The 19,981-nt window shown below is 40.5% G+C and overlaps 1 protein-coding gene across 1 annotated transcript in view; it reads left to right on the top strand.

Annotated features, from left to right (window-relative positions):
• The window catches only part of SLC22A4 (solute carrier family 22 member 4), a 52,240-nt gene that overhangs the window by 11,478 nt on the left and 20,781 nt on the right, over nt 1-19,981 (top strand). The window contains exons 2-3 of the mRNA XM_080997216.1: nt 13,560-13,663; nt 16,109-16,263. Of these exons, the coding sequence (XP_080853342.1) occupies nt 13,560-13,663; nt 16,109-16,263 (259 nt within the window). The remainder of the gene's footprint in view (nt 1-13,559; nt 13,664-16,108; nt 16,264-19,981) is intronic.

Raw genomic sequence — 19,981 nt, 5'->3', positions numbered from 1 at the left:
AATATGGGAGAGGCATGTTTTACTTCAGGCAAATGAATGCATCTGGGGTTTTGCTGCTATAGGTGCATCATAGCCTTTCTTCTCTGTGATCCTCCCAGTTCTTATTCCTCCTATGGTCACTGCTGTGGATACACGACCTGTGTCTCCAGGCACTACAATAATCTGCAATGGATTCTCATACAGTGGCGTTAATGTTGCCAGCCTTCATGTCATGATTGCAGACATCTTTGTAATGCAGAGTTGGTCTGCCATAACAGCAGCCATAACAGATGGCCACCTTCTTTTCATAGACCCAAATAAATATGTGCTAGTTAGATACTTAGAGCTGCTTCAGGACCACTGGGTTGAGCGGTTTTAGAAGGTCCATGCCAGCTGTTTTAATAAGGCAAAGACCAACAAGGCATTGGCAGTATCTGAAGCTATGTGTATTAATTCACTTGACCAAAAAGGGAATAATATCCGCCATTTACAAATCATTAATATCGAACGTAGAAGAAATCACACAGTGTTCATTGGAAGGCATGTTTGGGAATCCCAATATGTGAACCAAGCTGGAACTCCGTCCGGCAGAAGCAGCCCATGTCATCAAGGATAGTAATGTAGGTTTACTCTGCAATTGACTAGTTGAGCATTTCTCCATGGAAAGCAGTGGTATGTAAACTACTGTCACCATGCTCTTTTTAAAAAAGATAATCATTTTTAAAAATATTGCGCTGGTATTTCTGACTGTTGTGTGCTGTGTATTTACAAGAGATTTACAGCCGGGTGCATTTCAGCTCAGAAGTTCTGTTGAGTTCATTGAAACTTACTTTGCCTGTATGTAGGTGTGTGCACATGCGAGAGAGAGAGGGACCATGCCCAGGACCAGGTTGTGTATATTGGTTCCTGAAGATGGCCCACCTCAGATGCTCCAGCCAAACCACGGTTTTAGCTATTGGGCATGTGCTGTGGACTTGTATGTCTGTGGCACTTATTATTTCCCTCCTGTACTTCTTGGTTTGAGATACAGTAACTATAAGTACAGTCTTTGACTGAACTGTCATAGACTATTGTCTTGAGGTACATTCTTTTTCCTTCGTTCTGTCTCTGAACATGTGCTTGTGAAAGGCGGGGGTGGTTGTTGTTTGATCCTTAGGTTGGGAGTGTATGGTTAGAATTATCACAAGTATGCGCCCTACCCCTGCTGGGTAGAGAACTACATAAAATAACTTTTTTATTTTTGATTGCCAAGAGATTTCCTAATAATAACTCTGTTTGATTGCCAAATGATTTCCTAATAATAAATCTAAATAAAGTTCCAACACAAACTGCTGTTTCTGTGTATAATCCACTCTGCATAATCCACTGATGTGATTTTAATGCCAGCTTTTGTTTTGGTAAACACATGTAGTAATGATGAATAATTTCCTTTTGCCATGACAACCAATAGCTATTTTGAGTTCCACATGCTTGGTATGGTTGCTTTCATAATTCTAGAGCCATTCTTTTTGGCAAGGCATTGTCATCTTAGGTTTTATAAAAGCAGTGAATATAAAACTGCTGTGGTCTTTTGATAGGGTTTTGAATGAAGAACATTTGTTTTTCACTTTTGTGTATTCAGGGTTTTCCAAGGAATATGTAAATATTGGATCCTATCTTTGTGAAACTTTGCAAGGCTGTGGCCTGTGGCACCCTGGAGCAAAGAGGTATGTTAATTAGTAATTTCAGATTGGGTAATAAACTACTAAAGTCTTTTCTATGCCACAAGGAAAGTGTATTACTAGAGAAATTTCTCACATTAGAGAGATTATATTTTCTGATTATTCTCAGAACTAGTGCTCATGGCACAACTTTCTCTTGCCGCTTGCAACCACGTATAATCTCATATTAATAGCTAGGGTAGATCCTTTATTCATATAGGCAGTGTTCCTCTACATGGGCATAACAGAACTCTCCCTCTCAACCTCGCCTTCCTGGACATGCATAAGGCCCCATATGCAAACTGTATGTCACAGCACTCTGGAAATGAGGAGGCTTGTGAGTACTGCCTTAATCCCGTCCAGTCCTCCCATTCTGCTCAGTAAAACTATGTCAGCAGCAGCAGCAGCCATTTGAGGATTCTGAATGGTGTAGAAGTGCTGACTTGGAATATTTATTTTAAATATCTGTACCCTGCTAGTTAGCTAAAGGCTCCCAGTAATAAGATAGCCTCTACCCTCAGGCTTGGAATCTAAAGTGACGAATGAAAAGGAAAAAAATACATCTCAAAGATGCCAAGAAGATTGAGGATTTAGGCGTAATGAACATGCCAGCATACTGAACATCCTGAAAACAGCATATCTTTTTGGTATCTGAGAATTTTTCTTCCTTTTTGCTCATTATTTTTGAATACTTTCTGGTTTTAGTGTGTGTGTGTTTTCTTAGTCTGAAATACACGATACAGAAGGAAAAGGTTTTGTGACTGAGGAAGAAAACAAATGAACTTGGGTGCTAGTTCTTAGTTGCATAGTTCTTGTAAGTTCTCACTGCCATTGCTCATTTGGCTGATGGATGGAACTAGGTTTGTCTTCCCTTTGCTATGAAGTTCTTTCTGGGAGGCAGGGACAACAGCTTCTCATTGACCCTTGGTTCCCTGGTCAATGATTGAGGCACAGCACCCTGCCCTGTGGTCTCAGAATAACTTACACAGGCAGCTCTCCTATTCCTAGTAATATCCCATTGTATGGTTCACAGGCAATGACGAGAGAGTGCAATGAAGAGAGAGTAATTTCCCATTGTATGGTTCACGGGCAATGAAGAGAGAGTGCAAATGGGGGTCCAGTGCAAGGAAGAATCCTATCCATAGTGGATAGTTATGAAGTTGAGGGATTGATAATTGCAAAAAGCCAAGGCCAGTCCTTTAGTATGGGATTCCAGTCCCTACTTGCACACTAGTAAATTGTTTTATGTCAAATTTCCAGAGACTTTGCCCTGTGATAATGTTTAATCAAATGACAGAAACTCATTGCCTAGTTAATGACTAACATAGTGCTTCCTTTGTTTTCATACTGATGTATTGGTGCAGCCCTCATACTCAAGTGTTGTTAACCTTGTGTTTGGTAGTAAACCCAAACATAAGAGCTCATAAGAGCTTGCATGTTAGAATACATCCCTTCCAAACCAGCATGTCTTATTTTCTGCATGCAGGAAAAAATGTATGGAGCAGTATTCGAATGTCTCATTACTTTTCCTTATAAAAACAAAGCTGGACCAAACATGTAGGGAAAAGGTGTCAGTTACAATCTTCCCTGGTGCCCGCAAAAAGCAAGGATGAGGGAGGGGCAAATCAGTGGGGACCATGACAGTAGCAAAGGATTAAAGACCACCCCACCTGTCACATACATACATAAACATGTGACAGCTATGTCACACATGTGTGGTGACTATTATTTTAAATGGTCAACATAGCAGGATTACCTTAGGGCAGTTGGAACTGTTTTAATTAAGTAAAATATTCCACAGTAACACACAATTACTGAAGACAGTTTGTCAAGTTATATGGCAGTATCCTTCATGGTTCATGACCTGTTGGTCTTTAACGGTGTGTAACACTTGTTTATCTGAGGCATACAGCCTTAGTGACACCAACTCTCAAATTGTAGATTATTACATTTCTGTCAAGTAATTAACTGCAGTCTACGGTGAACTAAGATCATACTGGCAACAGTTCAACTTAGCTGTTAAAATTCTAAACGGATATGACCACAGGTCTTTATATAACAATAAATAGTAGCAAAGAAAAAGTGTGTGCTATACACTGCCCTGTGAAATGTTAGAACAGGTCTCTCAGCTCTATCCGTTCCTTCCTTGGTTATCAGTGCTATTCACTTTGGTTCATAGAACATGAAGGTTCTCCTATGCAATATGCAAAATTCTGAAGATTATATATTAAAGGTGGTGGTGGGGTGTTGGCAGAACACTCTCCCCACCCCTGTTCTTCTGTTTCTGTCATCTCCACTGTCTCTCTTCTTACCCTGAGAGAAGACAGAGGCTGGTACAATACTGACTGTTACTGCTACTGAGCCTACTTAAATGGGAAAAGACCATGGGGTAAATGAGATATCTATCCAGGCAGGTAATCAGGGTCTAGGAGGCTGGGGAGGAAATAATTGGCTCTCTCACCTGCTCTGGTCACTGTCTAGGGCAGGGGTCAGCAACCTAAGGCCCATGGGCTGGAAGCGACACGCGGAGGTCGTTTGACCAGCCCACGAGCTGCCCCGAACCGAGCCGCCTGCTTGTGCGCTGCACTAAACCAGCACATCGTGGGGACTCGCTTCCGTGGTGCTGGAAATTGCGCAGGCGCAAACACTGGAAATCGCAGGTGCGCGCATGCGATCTGGCCCATGGAGGGATCTTTGCGGGACTGATCTAGTTCAGGCAAGATAAACCTTGCCAACCCCTGGTCTAGGGAGTAACTAGAAGGGTTGGAATTGAGCAGCAAGGTTTTTTAAAAAAACAAACAAACAACTGCTTCCTTAGAGAAAAACTTTAAAGATAATTATTTAATTTTAATTAATTATGCCATTTATAGGCTGCTTCATTTTCTGGGTGATTGAAAACAGCTTTAAAAGCAGTAAAAAAATAAAAATCACATCACAGTAAAATGCAGCAAATAAAGCATGTGCATTATAGAAACTAACTTGTGTAACTACAGATGTCTATAACGGTAGATAGGCCTCCTGTTTTTACCATACTAATCCAAACTGGATTTCATAAGGCTTATATGTGTCATTTTCATAATGTGTCACACCCACTGGTTTTAAAAAATAACAATAGTCATTTGAAAACTGTGTGTCTAAATATTTACCATTCCTTTTAATGGGTAGCACTGTAAATTGTTGCCTTACTCGGAGACGTTCCTTAAAGACCATAGGCAGGAACACACAGACACTTGAATTGTTCATGGGGTTTAGACACACAAACAGGCACTGGAATGTTCTTTTACAAATGAAATCTGTTCCCCTTGAGCACTGTATTGGCCCGAATATAAGCCGCACCCAAATATAAGCTGCTCTATTCCTTGCTTCTCCTGGCTGCATACTGGAGAAGGGGGGGGGCGAGCCGCACTGCGTTGCCGGTGCCCTTTCCTCTTCCTCTCTCCCTTCCTGGCCTTGGGGGAGAGGACAGAATACTACATCCAGGGCGGGCGCTGCTTTGCCGCAGTCCTGGCGCTGTTTGCCCCGCGCTCCTGTCTGCATAGACAGGGTTGCGAATATAAGCCGCACTTTAACTTTTCATGGTCGGAATTTGGGGGGAAAGGGAGGCTTATATTCAGGCCAATGCAGTATTGCTATTATCCCCACCACACACACACACACACACACAGAGAGAGAGAGAGAGAGAGAGAGAGTTTTCCTACAAAGACTGTTGCCTGCTTTGAAACGCTCCTGCATTTCTTAGTGGAGGTGATAAACTGCTTTCCTTTTATTTTAAGAGGCAGTTGATTGGTTTTCTTCATTTCAAGTTCCCAAAAGGAAGTATTTTTCATGAGCTAATAAATTATTTATACCAAGGCTCTAGGAGTCACAATGTGAGAATAATGGGGCTGGATTCTCATTCCACCCTTCCTGCTGGCACTAGTGTTTTGCTACTCTTTAATTGTGTCAAGCTATGTAGCACACTGGGTGCAAGTATTTCCTAGCTGATGCTGCACACCCGGATCCCAATCTTCTAGCCATCTGGGGAGACGAAATGTATTGTGATGCAAAACCAGGAAATCTTTACCAGATTTTTCCATAATAAATGGCTTCCCAGCTGCACAAATAAATATCCACAGTACAAAAGAGATACGTACAAAGTTGCAATGTAAAATTCTGTGGTGTTTCTGCTTCAGCCCCTCATCTTGGCAGCAATGAAGGGATAGTACTGGGGTAGTCAACTTCTTGACTATTTGGGAGACAATTCATTCACCCAAGTCTATAAGACCTGGTAGTAGAATGCAACAGGGGACTGAATAATTTGCCTTTAAGTGCCTAGGACATAGAGTGGGAAATACCAGACTAGCTGTCCGGGGTTTGGAAATATGTTAATTGTGTCTGGTGAAGGAAATGTCTTACCTAACCTGAGGCCAATGCAGTACTTCCCATAACCCTTGGGCTTTGGGGGACCAGATATGACGCACATGCAAGTATGCTGCGCAAGAGGCAATTTGGCTTGATTTTAAACGTAAAAGTAATGGGGGGAAACAGAGGTGGTGAAGATAGCAAATTTAGGTGCGTCTTATCAGGGCTATGGGAAACTCTGGGGAGAAATTTATAGAGGCAAACTAGGTCACAGCTGCTGTCACCCTTATTGGACTGTTGTTCCACAGCAGAAGTGAACAGATAATACTGGGCTGCCCATTGTTAAAGCTCCTTTTAAAGTGGTGTTGGAAGTGTGGTTATACAAGAGACAAGTCAAAATCTCAAAATTCAGCAAACTGTAAATTAGTCAGGAGTCAGGACTAACTACTGTATTGGCTAAATTTCTGAACTGCAAAACAATTCACGTTCCATTTTGTCTTTGTTATGTGCTGATGACCTTTGGCTTAATTTTAAAATAAAGGAACAAGATAAGATGGTTTTGTTTAAAGATGCTGCACATTTTAGCCTGTATACTTTAAGTTAATTTTCATACCAGCTTATAGCATCTAAGAAGTATAATGGATTTTAATTTTTATTTAATTGTGGTATGTAAAATGCAAGCCTAAGGCAAGCATTTGAAAAGTGGACTGTTCTTTGTTTGTGATATACCAGATGTCAGGGACTGGCGAGTGTGCGGGGGCTGGAGTCTGACTCAGGAGAGCAGGACAGTGGTTTGTTCCAGCCAGGAGGCAAGAGTCAGAGGCAAGAGAAGCTTCAGAGCTTTAGCCTTATTATTGTGTCTACAAAGAAGCAAAAACTGTAAAATAATCACATTGTATGTTATATTGTGGAAAGCAATGTGTGGCCTTCATTTTCAGAACATGCAGTTTACGGATGGCTGTGTGGAGTGGGCTTCAACAGGAAACGCAGTTACAACACTCTGTTATCTCTGTTTTGTCAGGCTGCACCTCTTTATCTACCTTAGTCATGTCTAGCATGTGTCTTTCAGAACTGTAACATTTAACTTTTACTGACTATATTGCTATAGAGCTGCGGTCAAAGCGTTGAGCCAGGAGAACTGTGCCTTACTTGTAATCTGACATTGCCCAACCTGTGTGGGCAGTTAAGTGACCTTTCTTTGTGGTTTTAAAGCATGAGCTTGCTTCAGATACTTCACTTGATAATCCTTCTGACCCGCTTTCAAAATTATATGCCACCTTCAATTACTTTGTTAACTGTTGTTTGCTTGAAGCTTTCTCTGCTCTGAATAGAATAGTTAAAATGGCCAAGAAGCATACTCTTAATTTTAAACGTCTGTAGCTGTTTAATGTCCTTTATTTTCAGATACGTATTTCCAAAAAAATCTCAAAACATTTTACAACCTATCTTAAAGAATGAAATAGAACATTACAAAATATTAAAATAACTAGACTGTCATATACACTGTTTTTAGCGGGGCAGATGACTTAAATATAAACATTCAAGATAAAAACTGAATACAAAAATACAATAAAATTCCACATATACAGCATCATTTGCAATTAAACAAAATAACTAAAATAGAAGTTGCACCACATTCTCCCACACACCTGGAACTATAACCTCTCCCAAAGACGTCCTTTACAACCTTTCATTTACAAGCCTCATTCTCAAGCATTCCCACCAATCATACTGATAACACAGGTAATGCTCAACCAACCATTTGACATAAAGAGAATGCCTGGTCTGCAAAAAATCCCAGACAGTTTTAAGCATGATTAACAACCTGCTCATTCACCTATCACCATCTAGGGCAATAAAGTAACATACAAACAGCAACATAACCACTCACTCCTTGTCTCTCATCCAGGTAGCACCTTAATTGGTTCGCTCTCCCAAACTATGTGGAATTAAACAACTTCAGAAGACACAAACACATTACGACCCAGACTTTCACTCTGGGCAACCAAAAACACAATTCCAGTTACCACCATAATACCTCCAGATATGTATATCTAGATAATAATGTAAATTACATTATGCTTTCTAAATATGAAGGAGAGAAGGAACTTCTTTTGAAAAATTCTGAGAAACAGTGCTGCAGGCTCCCCCGCGCCCAGTTTAGGCAATGGTGGGCATCTCTTCCAGCCACTTGGCTAATTTTCAAAATTCCAATATTGCATGATAAAGGGACATTCTCAAAGCCAAAACATCTTGAGTAGAGAGCTAGTGTTCAGTTAGAAAAATTCTATTTCTTCACTAGGTTGGGGCACGCCTATTAAATTACATAAAAGGGGAGAAAAAACACATGGGAATGGCAAGTTTTAGGAAATTCCAAAGAAGCATGGTAAATAAATGCAAACAAGTAACATCTGCCTCTGTGCTGTGACTCAGTGGGAAGGATGGCGGTTCAAGCGCTTCTTCAAGGAAATGCCACTCTGCATAGTTGCAGTTTGTGCCCCACAAAAATCTGAGCAAAGCGTATTGGTGTTGGCCTGCTGGAATCACTTTTTGCTGAATAAAAATGTTTTTTTACTAAAGGACTGAGGAAGCAAAGAGAACCTAGGAAGAACGCTGCTGGATCTGGCCAGAGGCCCATCTAGTGTACCATCCTGTTCTCACAGTGACCAACAGTTGCCTATGAGAAGCCCACAAGCTGGACCTAAGCGCAGCAGCACTATCCCCACTTGTGATTCCCAGAAACAGTCAAGCACTGGGGCCAGAATCCAACCTTCCTTCTGAGGCCAGCTGCCATGTCATCAGAGCACTGCTGCCTCTCGGTCTGCAAAGCTTTTATTAGTCTTATAAAAGCACACTTCACACCCACTCCAATTTAGATACGGCTTTTAATATGTATAGATTTGGAACTGATCAGTTCTAGGGGTCTGCCCAGTCATGTTATGGATACCATTTTCAGCGTGTTCACCCTGAGGATGTGAACCAATCTACTTAGAGAACAGAGACATGTACATGCAGGATCATGACGCTGGTGATGGTTCAGCTTCAGGTGTTTTCCCATTAAAAGTACAGTTGTACTTACCTAAAGCGTAGTTTTCCACTTGGAATGGGAAAACGGAGTATTTGGAATGCTTTACAGTCTTACTCAGACCTAGCTTCCACCTTGGGCTCTATATTGGGGAAACATGGGGTATAAGACAGACAAACAGATGGGATTCTATCCAACTAAGTTATATTCAGAGTAAACCCACTGAAATTAATGGACCTAGTATTTGTAGAACTAACATTGGATAAAATCCATAGTTTTGGTGCAGAAACTACATTGGTTACCCTGGTGCATGACTGTTTCTGGGAGATGGATGAGGGGAGGTGCAAACCTTTTGATTCTGCTGGACTTCTCAGCGCACTGGAAAGCAACAAGGCCCCTCTGCACCCCCATGAATAGTCATCCCCAGACTTAAACAGAGAAAGCTTGTGTATGTAGACCTGAAATACAATACAAAATGTACAGGCACTATTCTCATTTTGGAGGAAAAACTTTACTGCTTCCCCTTTTAGTGTTTAATTTTCCCTCACCCTAGAAGAAATCCTGTGAATACCCCTGTATCAGTAGCTTTTGATACCATCAGCCATAGTATCCTTCCGGGATACCTTGTGAAGTTGGATTTGAGGCCATTGTTTTGCAGCTTTTCTGCCTTTTCCTAGGATGTTGATCTCATAGGATGGTGTTGGTTAGAACTGCTGTTCCACTCTCTGGCCATTGACTTGTAAGGAACCACAGGTTTTCATCTTTTCCCCAGTCTTGTTTTAATCTTGTTTTGATTATTTTTTGTGACGTACTTTATATTTTGAAGTCTTCTTTAAATACTTTGCAAAGGAAAAAGTGGACTAAAAACAAAAACTTAACTGGCAAATGCATGCTCCTCAGCCTGAGTTTGTTTAAGGAATAGCAGTTGCCTAACGGGACACGGGTGGCGCTGTGGTCTAAACCACAGAGCCTAGGGCTTGCTGATCGGAAGGTCGGCAGTTAGAATCCGCGTGATGGGATGAGCTCCTGTTGCTCAGTCCCAGCTCCTGCCAACCTAGCAGTTCAAAAGCACGTCAAAGTGCAAGTAGATAAATAGGTACAGCTTCAGCAGGAAGGTAAACAGTGTTTCCATGCGCTGCTCTGGTTTCGCCAGAAGCGGCTTAGTCATGCTGGCCACATGACCCGGAAGCTGTACGCCGGCTCCCTCGGCCAATAAAGCGAGATGAGTGCCGCAACCCCAGAGTCGTTTGCGACTGGACTTAACTGTCAGGGGTCTTTTACCTTTACGTTTAACACTTGGTACCATATCATCCCCCCCCCCCCGAAATGCCCCCACATGCCTCTTCCTCCTAGCACAAATTGAAACAGAATACTTTATAGTTAACACTTTTATGCTTGTACAACATCACTGTAAAAGCTAGTGGGTGAGATAATATCTTCTTTTCTTTCTTTTTTTCGCTATGATTTCCCTCTCGTTCCAAAAGCTGGGTATCTTAGTCCATAATAAATATAAATAAAGTCTGATAATGTTTCTGGACTGTATTTTCTTTCAATCATACTCTCTCTCTCTCTCTCTCTCTCTCTCTCTCTCCCCATTTCTTTCTCTTCTGCTTCTCCTCTTCCAGTAATTGTCGCTCGATGAGTTGGAAATAGATGAAAGATCTAAATAGTTTACAGTAGAAATGAGAGGTTAATTTACGCTCTGTTGAAAGTGATTTGACTTCTGGTTTGTTTGCCAATTGTCTGCGTGTTGCAGAGCATGAGTTTTGTAATCCAAGCTCTGTAGGAGCAGAGCTGTCTGTCGGCATTTCTCAGCTTTCAACTGAAGAATATTTGGCCTACATTTGCAGAGTATTGATTTTATCTTCAGCAAATGCCTGTTATTAACTCTGTACACACAGACAAATTCATTGTAATAAAGAGTTCATTTCTTTCAGATATACAGCCGTACCTTGGGAGTCAAACGGAATCCATTCCGGAAGTCCATTCGACTTCCAAAACGTTTGGAAACCAAAGCGTTGCTGCTGCTGTTGCTGCTTTTTACATCCTGGCCATTTTTATTTTTTTTAAATTATTATTAATTTACATCCATACACAATCTTAGGTACATGTACAGCCTTAAATAATTATACCATTTAATATTGATTTAAACTTGTATTTGTACATGCTCCTTTCTTATAATTTCTGACTAAACAAAAATAAACAAAAGTAAAAAATCCAATAAACTAAATTGTATGAAAACAGACTTCCCGTCATTTCTCGATGTAAGTTACATTTACGACATTGAGTGTACTTATACTTCTTACCTTACTCTTACTATAGTTTGTAGTACTTTATTATAACATATCGTACCATTTTTCCTTGCTTAGTAGTATTTAATTTACACAAGGGTCATTCAAATGCTGCCATAGATGTTATGTTGTTGTTATAGTTTTGTAGGTATTTCTTGAGCATATCCCATTTTTGCGTGACTGATTGTTTTGTATTTCCCCTTAATCTATCTGTCAGTTGAGCCAATTCTGCATAGCCTAATAACTTATTCTGCCATTCCATTACTCTTGGTACTTTTCCCCCTTTCCAGTTCGATGCAATTAATAACTGAGCAGTGGCTGTTGCATATAAAAAGATTTCTTTTCTATTTTTTGGGATATCACTGCCTAAAATTCCAAGTAGAAATGCTTCTGGCTTCTTTGCAAATGTTAATTTAAAGCTCTTTTTCATCTCATCATAGATGAGGTTCCAGAACTCTTTAATTTTTCGGCATGTCCACCACTTATGGTACCTATCTCCTTTTGTTTCCCCACACCGCCAACATTTGTCTGAAATATTTTTATACATTTTGGAGAGTTTTGATGGTGTAAGGTACCACCTGAACTGCAGGAAGTGCAGCTTCTGATTCGCTGCAGGAAGCTCCTGCATCCAATTGGAAGCCCTGTCGGATGTTCGGCTTCCAAAAATAGTTCGCAAACCGGAGCAGTCACTTCCGGGTTTGCGGCGTTCGGAAGCTAAAACGTTTGAGAACTAAGCTGTTCGAAAACCAAGGTACGACTGTACAGTATAGGTGTTAGTAATAAAAGTATTTTATATTTGTAAACAAAAAAGATCTGTATTTCGGTGAATTTGCTTGTGTGTTGAGAGTTCATAGGGTAGCTTAAGATTACATTGCAAAGCACAACATCAGATGATAGCACAATGCTATACATGTTTACTCAAAAGTCAGTCTTATTAACTTCAGTGGGGCTTACTCCTAGGTGATTATGTCTATATAGGATTGATTTGTTTGCCCCAGGTTGTTGCAGTACACCATGACTAAGAAGAAGATGAGTTCCCAATTTTTGAAATACCTTAGGAGCTAGCTAAATTTGTTCCAGAGCTTGCTTCTCCTCCTATCTCAGGGTTAGCTTCTGAACATCTTCAAAATCCTTTCTTTACAGCCATATAAGCTAGTAAATATCTTCCCAATTTGGGATAGTAAATGGAACAGGTCATATCATAACTGCCCTTATACAATACTGTGTACATGTATGGTCAAACCTTTTTCAAAAATGGCACTGTAGAACTGGAAAAGGTGCAACCAAAATTTAGCAGAGAGCTGGAGCACTATTAGGTAAAGCTAAAGCATTTGGGGCTTTTTAGTTTAGAAAAGTACATCTAAATGCTAGGGGTTTATAACCACAAAGCAGAACTTGTGGTCTTCCAGATGTTGTTGGACTACAGCTCCCATCACCCCAACCACAAGTTAGGGCTAAAGACAGTGACATCCGGAAAGCCACTTGTTCCCCAACTCTGGTTTATAAAATTATGCATGGTATAAAGAGGATGGATACAGATAAGTGTTATTATAGAACCCCCAGTTTTATTTTCAGTTCCATTGCTAATACAGGTGCTCCCCCACTTACACAGGGGTTCTGTTCCAGGCCCCTGCATGCACAAATGAAATCACATAAAGTGGTTTGCACGGGGAAGAGAGGAGGAGACTCACATGGGCTGCAACCCAGCCGGTCCCAAATCTGTCTGCCTGCCTGCCTGCGGAGAGCCAGAAGGGCCAAGAAGGGCACCCAGCAGAACTGGTGTCAGAATGGGGGTGCAAACGCAGCAGAGGTGGAGAGAAGGCACCACCCACCCCATGCCGCTGGTTGATCAAAGGCGGCCTTCCCTCGCTTGGGCAGCAGCCCCAAGAGAATGAAGGGATAGTTATTTATTTCATGGTAAATGTGGTTGTGAGTGATGGGGATGCTCATTAGTAGTGTGTGTGTGTGTGTGTGAGAGAGAGAGAGAGAGAGAGAGAGAGAGAGAGAGCGAGAGCGAGAGAGAGCGCGCCTGTACACTCTAGCCTGGGATTTGGCTTTTTCTCAGCAGGAGCACATTCAGCTGATATTTTTACTGAGCGCTTCCCCACTACCCTAAGTTTTCTTTCTTGCTTAGTCACTGCTAATCCATATAGTTAGTGGCCAATTAAAACTAAGTTTATGCCTTAATGACATGGGATTTGCTTTGTTGTGTTTCTCTTGCAGTGGAATCTGGTGTGTGATGATGACTGGAAAACCCCCTTAACTACATCATTGTTCTTTGTGGGTGTGCTGCTTGGATCCTTTGTATCAGGACAGCTCTCAGACAGGTAAAGTACACAGTCAGCTGGCTGCCCTAGGATTTTCGCCCTGCACTTTTGAGGGAGCAGGATCATGTTTGGTATTTTCAATTCCAGCTCTGAACCAAAATTAGACGTACGCAGCAGGCTTCAAATAGTGTGCCATGCTCAGTGTGAATTTCCCCTTTACTTTCTAGACTATTTTAGGCAAGCCTCAGTAAAAAAAGAAAGACACATACTTCCTTGACTGCTACATCTTATTTATTTACCGTATTTAATAAAATGTATACACCACTTGATTGTAAAAAACCTCAAAGCACTTTATAAGTCTTACACATGCATATGAGGGAGAGAGGGAGACTGAGTGTACCATGCTGTATATGGGTATTCATTCTTGCCTACAAAAAGTAAATAATAATAATATTATGCAACCTGTTTATGCCAGTACTTTCACATTAATTTTCACTTCCGTAAAAGGACACTGTGAGTATGAGTGTAACACAGGAAAAGGAAATAAAAATACACCCAAGCCAGGATGAAGATAAAAGAAAAAGGATTGTGGTAAACCATTGCTGCAAGGTTTTCACAATCAGTGTTACAATTTGGGCAGCAAAATGCTATTGTTATTTCTGTGATTGTAAGTTGTTTTCAACTCTTCTAATATTCTGTTTTAATTGTTGTAACCTGCGCTGGGATCTTAGAAAGAAGGGCAAGTAATTAATTATTGTGAATGCTAATATTCTGGACATGTTGCCTTGAGAGGCTGTGATCTTGAGGACATAAGTAAAAGGAAGTGTGTGCTGAACCCTTGTTTTACTGGACTTTTTTTGTTTGCTTAATCTCTCCCCCCCCCCCAATACTGTTCCCTGGTGGGTTCCAGAGGCACATTTACAAGGGCAAATATTGCATCTGGAACTTCAGAGAAACTCCCCAGAGGCTATTTCATTTAAAAACAAAGTTAGTGCAATACATGTATTTGCATGTAGTTTGCTCCTTGAGTTGCTGGACAAAGGCAATCTTTGCTTTCTGTCATTTCTATTAAAAACCCCCAACAAATTCATGCATGGCATAAATATGTCACCATGTTCTAATCAATAACGCAAAATTCATCCTGTGCTTGCCACCGGATGTTCCATGGCTGTAGATTTTCATCTCTCATCAGGAGATAATGAAAATGACATGCTGCCACCATGTGTTCATCTGCTAAGAAAGGCAAATCCAAATTATTTAACTTTATCAATTGTAAAATTATTGTGACATCAGCTGATACTTAAAATACTTGTTATCTGGTTATATCTTGCTTCTCTTTACTAAGCATCACTCCGATTAGACAGAATACAGAAAACCCCAGAATTTTGTCCAACAATATTTACATAACTTCAATGGTTTAAAGCAAAGGTACCTGTAGCTGTGCTGCCTCTTGGTGTGATGTGCATAATGAGTTAATTGCCATTTTAATTTGCAATTAGAGAATGCACAGGACAAATTGGTGGTAGTCAAGCTTTATTAATTTGAGTTCAAAGAATAGTCTACATCATCATCATCACCATTATTACAAGCTGACCCCATGGGTGCAACCCTGCCTAATTTTTGTACTCCCCCCCCCCCAAAAAAAAAAAGATTCTGCTAACTCCCTGCTTTTTATAACATCTTGCCTGATGCAGAGTTCTGGAGAACTCAAAAGCTTGCCACGTTTTTGTGAGTTGTTGGTTAATCCTTGGCATCCTTCCAGGGGGGACACACCCATGGTGGGCAGGACCAGAAGCAAAAGTGGGCAACATGTAAATTTTACCTTTGCATATAATAGTAGAGTTTTTACACACACTCGCATGCCCTACTCTATCTTGCATCCATGCAAGCAAAAAGCAATATTGGAGTTCAGGGGCACACTCCAGCCAGGAAATAACCCTCAAAAGTTCCTGTAAAGTAGGGTTTCCCAAATTTGGATCTCTAGCTGTTTTTGGACTACAATTCCCAACATCTTTGACCACTGGTCCTGCTAGCTAGGGATGGTGGGAGTTGTAGTCCAACAACAGCTGGAGGGCCAAGTTTGGGAAACCTTTCTATAAAGCAGGACCATTGAAGGGTGTGGCTGGGGAAGGTGTGTGGCCTGGGTTGATTCCCCATGGCCAGACAAAGGAGCCCAGGGAATTCAATTTGACTCTATGGCCCATCTCTGTACTAGGGTACTGTTTTCATTTTTGAAAAGTGGGGCTCATCAAATGTCACAAGTCTGTGTTCTAGTGAAAAATAATGAACAGGTCGTGCAATGTTGGGTGAATATTGCCAATATCTAAACTTTCAAAAGGTAAACTCAACGTCCCAGCCCCTCTCTGCAGGAGAAATGTCTGCTCCTTGAGTCTTAAGTTAAATCAACCTGCTAGGTTTCTTTGCTTTCTCTAGAACGCGGCAATAACAATATTGTGGATTCATTTACGGTCTTGCTTGTTTGTTTTTTGTTCTTTTCCTCAAAAGGTTTGGCAGAAAGTCTATTCTATTTGCAACTATGGCTGTGCAGACAGGTTTCAGCTTCCTGCAGATCTTCTCAACCAGCTGGGAAATGTTCACAGTTCTTTTTGTTCTAGTTGGCATGGGACAGATTTCAAACTACGTTGTGGCCTTCATATTAGGTAAGACTATTTCCACTCCATTGAAATGTCCTATTAGCATGGTAGTTTGAGTATGCATACTAATTTCACTTAGTAAGAAATGATTCTATGTAACTGATAGTCCTGTACCTAAGAGCGTAAACTTCTTTTAGGAACATTTCGCAAAATTGATATAGATAAATTTGCCATAATCTATTCTGCTCTGTAGGTCAGGAATTTAGGTCTGGTTCTCAGGGCCAAACTAGATGAGATGATGAAGATATTTCTTTCTTTGGCCAATTGCAATTTCAGCAATGGCATGGAAATTATTTTTAGATATTTAAGTTTCCCAGTAATTTGGTGAGAAATGAGCAGAGAACAATTCAAAAACTCTTCCATCCCCCAAAATGTGGATGAACAATGAGTTGAATGGGCATTTCAAAAATGTTACATTCCTATGGAGACTAGAGTGGTATGCATCTGCAAAATTTGTCAAAAATTGTATTTTTTTAAAAAATCAGATTATCTCATCAGATAATCTCATCAGATAATTAACTCATTCAGATTATTTTAGGTATTCCACGCTGCTGGTATTATTAGTATTATTTGATTTATTTGTGTCATGCCATCACTGTATACAATGATTCACAGGGTAAAATAAGTAAACAAAAATATCTTATGCTCCAAAATCCTTTATAATCTATAATCTAAATGGTGGTTGGAAGAAAAGGGGGGCACAAAGGAGGTAACCCTCAAGTAAATGGTTTACTTAGTAGAGGCAATCTCCATATAGTGCCATTTGAAAGTGGCTACCACATCAGAGCTGTTTACATATAGGTGCTTGTCTTTCCCATTTCAAACATTACTAAGTTTCTGTAAATTTGATTATACTGTAGTTTCATTGACACTTATTTAAACTTCTCCTGTATTAATATAGTTTTCATCGGGATGGGATATTTTAATCTTTCCCCACCCCCCAGAAAATGTTCAGCTTTGTTTTGAGTTGCTTGAAGCCTCTTGTGATGGCTATAGGGACAGAATGTTATTGTATGATGCATTTTAACATGTAGAAAGCGACTCTTTCCATTTTAAAAAATATGTTTCTATTTGCTGAGGCAAAATTGTGTTTCCTTGAACTGCCATGCATTATTTTTATTGTACTGGACCAAGCTGGGCTGAAGGCAGCCGGGGTTAGCAGGGTTTCTCAGGCAGGACAGTGATGCATTCCTGGTGTCCCAACGCCGTGCATTGCTGCCGCTGACCAAGAGGAGGAAGAGTGAGGTGCAGGATGCTCAGCACCGTGTGGGCACTGTGCCACACCATGCACAGCGCCTTGCCCCTCCCCCCTTGGTAAGTGGCAATGATGCTTTGTGTTGGGAAGTCAGGTGTGCACCCCACCCCCGCCTGCACCATCCTATCGACCACAGCTGACAGAATGGGAATGGTGAACTGCATTTTAAAAATGGAAAATTTTATACCTGTGGGTTGGGTTTTTAAAAAAAATTAAACCCACTTTGTCCATGCCTCATGTCTTTGTGCATTTAAGTAAAATATGCTTAAGATGTCTCTCATTTTCATTGTCTCTCCAGCAGCGTAGACTGAATAACAATGCAAATCTGTTAACCGACATATTCCGTACTTGTACAGATTTTCCTTCCTCATTTGGTACCCTTTGCTGGAGAAATCTCAAAGGCTGTAGCCACAAATCCCAAACACTGAAGCAGGATTGTACAGGGGACAGGAGTGGGGGTATAGGCAGGGAGTCATGCAGTTGTGGAAAGTTACATCCACTAACTACTGGAATCACTTCATTTGGACATGCTTTGAGTTCACACATGCTCATTTCAATAAACTGGAGCAATGATTTTCTCTTTTGGAGGAACTGTTGACTTTTTTGTACTATGGGGCACTTTTTTCAGTCTGATAATCATACTGCACAGTTTGGTTTATTTTCAAAACCTTTCCTAGGCTCATGTACCCTCTGTGCCTTAACACTGTGTTCACACAAAAGCAAGCAACTTCACTTGTATATGTATGTAATTGTTTTTTAAAAGGCACTTTTTTGTTGCCCTACTAATCCTTTATCAGGCTATTGAGTACCAACACCTCATCCCTCCCCCCAAATCACTGCCCAAAATTGTTTGAAGCACACCATGTTTTTGCCCCAGGTTGCTGTTATGTGTTGTCATCTCCATGGGTTTGATCCCCAGCATGAATCCCAAGTTTGTGTGAGTGTGTCATTCCTTAGTGTTCAGAGGCAGACAGAAAATTCCACCCTGTTTTACCTTGATCAAACATACCCACATTATCAGGCTGGCTCATAAACTTTAGTACTACAATTTCTTTATCACCCCTCCATGTTGGCAAAACTGTATTGCCACATATTAATTTTCTAAGCATCATCTGACTTCCAAGAATGGTTAGATTTATAACCTTTAATGACACTTTAAACAAAGTTTAATAAGGAGAATTAATATAAATTTCCTCTTGGAAATAAAAAGAGAGCATTCTTAAGGCAAGATGTTCTCTTTTCCTACTGCAATAGCAGCACTGAGGGCCAGGAAATAAAGTGTACTAATACTTTCTCCTTCACCCTGGTGGTATATAAAGGAATATTGCCACACTATCTTAATTAAGAAGGCGGTCAAAAAGAGCACTCATAACCCTTGTGTGCACATTGCTTCCACAACAAATGTTGTACTGACTGCACTGTTCTTTCAAGCAATTTTCAAGAATTATTCAAGTTGCCAGAGTCTACTTGAAAATGACCTGATGTATATTTCTGGTAGCACAGCTCTTGAAAACCTTTTTGAGCATGCTCCAACTAAGACAGAACAAATTCCCGAAAGTATCTTCCTTCCTCTTTTTATTTTCTGCAGGGGCATTCAGCAATGAAGCAATATAATTTATGAAACGATTCCACACAATTCCAGCATTACAAACTTGTGTTTTTAAAATGTGTTTAAAGAGGCCACAAGTGCAGGAAATGTAGAGAAAAGGGAGAACTCAAATATGTACAGAAATCAAACAAATACATTTACTAGCTAAGAATCACGTAATATATTTTATAGAAACTAATTTGTATGCAACTTTGGAGCCTCTTTTCTTAATTCATTCCAGAACATACAAAGTTGTTTCATAATGTGTAAGGCATACTGTAAAATAGGGGGTAGGAGTGGGTGGGTGGGTGGGTGGGTGGGTGGATGAAAGAGAGATAGAGACCCGCCCCACCTCCCAAAAAATCCATCTGAACCATCCACTTGATTCTGCTGAATTCAGTCTTCTTCATAATAAGAAATTGTGAACTGAAATGCAGGATTCAATGACAAAAACTCAGGTACCCATTGTTGAGAATCTTGTCACCAGTAAACATACTTGATTATTTCATTTTCCATAAACTGCTTCAGAGAAAAGTTATTCACAGAACTGAAGAAAATATAAAATTTGCTGCACCAGTTGGTTCATCACTCATATCTTACAAGATTTCTGACTGGGTTTACACAATGGCCTTTCAGTCATGGGGTGGCCTATTGTGATGAGATACCTATGAAACAGGAATTTAAAGGTTAAACAATAATTAGATTCCCTAGGTTTGGCCGTCTTGATTTTTGAACTTGCTGGATGCTAAACTGGAAAAGCGCCTAATACAAAATAGTAATGTGACTTCATCTTAGAGAAGGAAATGCATAATGGTACAGTTTTATGAGTATCAATGGCAATTGTACTGTAAGAGATGATGTAGCATAGTGGCTAAGTGTGT

Source organism: Podarcis pityusensis (assembly GCF_964106645.2).
Source record: "Podarcis pityusensis genome assembly, chromosome: 2".
Lineage (NCBI taxonomy): Eukaryota > Metazoa > Chordata > Lepidosauria > Squamata > Lacertidae > Podarcis > Podarcis pityusensis.
Note: the sequence above shows the minus strand (reverse complement) of the source record. Positions and strands in the feature narration are given on the sequence as shown.